This window comes from Mizuhopecten yessoensis, unplaced genomic scaffold (genome assembly GCF_002113885.1).
Source record: "Mizuhopecten yessoensis strain PY_sf001 unplaced genomic scaffold, ASM211388v2 hete_36041000, whole genome shotgun sequence".
Classification (NCBI taxonomy): Eukaryota; Metazoa; Mollusca; class Bivalvia; order Pectinida; family Pectinidae; genus Mizuhopecten; species Mizuhopecten yessoensis.
Window position 1 is genome coordinate 134 of NW_018482880.1, and position 1,879 is coordinate 2,012.

A 1,879-nucleotide genomic window follows, 5' to 3' on the forward strand; every position below is an offset into this window, starting at 1 on the left:
TAAAATTTGCATGGATTCATTTGGCAAAAATGTTCAAAACATCTGTGTCAAAAGGATGAATAGAATGGACCAGACAAGTAAATGATTCAGCACTTTCTCTGATGAACCATGTAACTAAAGTGATTACACACAACAATAGACACCACATTAAATTACTTACACATCTTTTACAACAATACTACTATTAATGCTATAAACTGTGGGCAATCATTTTTAGGTTCTGTATTTCCTTATTTATTCTTTGTAGGTCCAAGATGTGATATTTTCAGCTGATGGAAGCAGCATGTTTTCATCCTGTGATTTATTGAGTCGTGACTCTGCTGATAGGAACCTGATGGCTTGGGATTTCAGTAGTGGGGTGGTTCTCTCCAACCAAATATACCAGGTAACAGTTATTATCTCTTATTGCCTCACTGGATTAAACATAGGAAAAGTTACCTCCCCTTGATCCACCACCATGTCTGGCAGTGGTTACCTCCCCTTATCTCACCAGGCCCACAGTTATGTCCCTCCGTCTCACCAGGTACACCTGTTAAGGGTTCTATACCCTTGTCCAATTAGACACACCAGGTGTTGCAACACAAAATACCCGATCTAACCTGTATTGTCTGCTGTGATAGTTATTTCCATTATAGTTAAGAGAAATTTGAATATTGTGTTTTCCAAGATACATACTTTCATTGATTTTAGTGAAACAAATATTCATGTTTCTCCATGATTAAGGTCAATATTTCAGTGCACCAAAAACTGAACAAGGTTACAGTTTTATATATCAACAACCAAAACTTGATCACTTGACAGAAATATGATGACTTTGTAGCTTTGAGAAAAATAAGTTTATTTTTCATAAGATTTGTCTTGTTAAAAAGGTAATTACACTTTATTTGGATGATATTTGATAACATATGATGTAAGTATTTTATCTTTTTCCTTAAAAAAATCACAAATGATACTGGCTACGATGTTACATAATGATAGTGCTATCAGTTATATATTTCCTCTCTCAGGAGCGATACAGCTGTACAAGGCTCAAGCTACACCCGACTGAGGGCCACTTCCTAGCTCAAACTAATGGCGACTACATAGCCATCTTCTCTACACAAAAGCCCTACAAACTCAACAAGGCCAAGCGCTTTCAGGGTCACAAGGTAAAACTCCACTTGTTCACTTCTTTGGTGTGTAGTGGTCAAGATAATTGAAAGTGTAATAAGCAATTATTAAGTGAATTAAGTTTCACAGTAACTTACTATTAGTATTAATTAAGAGATTATGGTATAGGGCATTTTAAGGAAATTTTAGCAAGGCATGTTGGAAACCACGACAAATAGCCCAATACAGACAGAATACGTTACAGTTAGTAAAATATGCATCACCAACAATTCAGATAAGATTTAATTACATAAATAACCGAAGGAGTCAAGTTAGATATGATCATTTTCTGGTTCAGTTTCTGTGGAAAGGTAGAACAAATTTGGTACTCACACTTTTATATCAAATATGTGGTACTATATCTCCAGCACTCTAAACAAATGTACAAAAGTAACATTTATTAACTCATCTGTTACTACAGGGGAACGGCTACGCAGTTGGATTTGACTTGTCTGTAGATGGGTCACTAGTGGTCAGTGGCAGTGCTGATGGTGACACTTACTTTTACAATTACCACACTGGACGGCTCCTTCGCACACTGACCACTGGTCTGGACATTTGTACAGATGTGGCCATACATCCTGTATTGACCAGCACAGTTGCATGCTGTGGATGGAATGGACACATACAGGTATGGAGATGACCATTACTGACCAATGGAAGTGTTGTGATAGCCATGAACATTATTCTGGCATAAAGATGACCTTAACTGACCAAGTGTTGTGGCTGG

At 37.1% G+C, this 1,879-nt stretch overlaps 1 protein-coding gene across 1 annotated transcript; it reads left to right on the forward strand.

Moving 5' to 3' along the window:
- Positions 1–247: 247 nt before the first annotated feature.
- Positions 248–1,873, forward strand: LOC110444147 (WD repeat-containing protein 25-like; the record flags this gene model as incomplete). The annotated part of the gene is made up of 3 exons (XM_021488555.1): positions 248–385; positions 1,008–1,148; positions 1,571–1,873. Coding segments are annotated over 3 exons (501 nt in total), but the record flags the coding sequence as incomplete, so codon positions are not given.
- Positions 1,874–1,879: the final 6 nt, after the last annotated feature.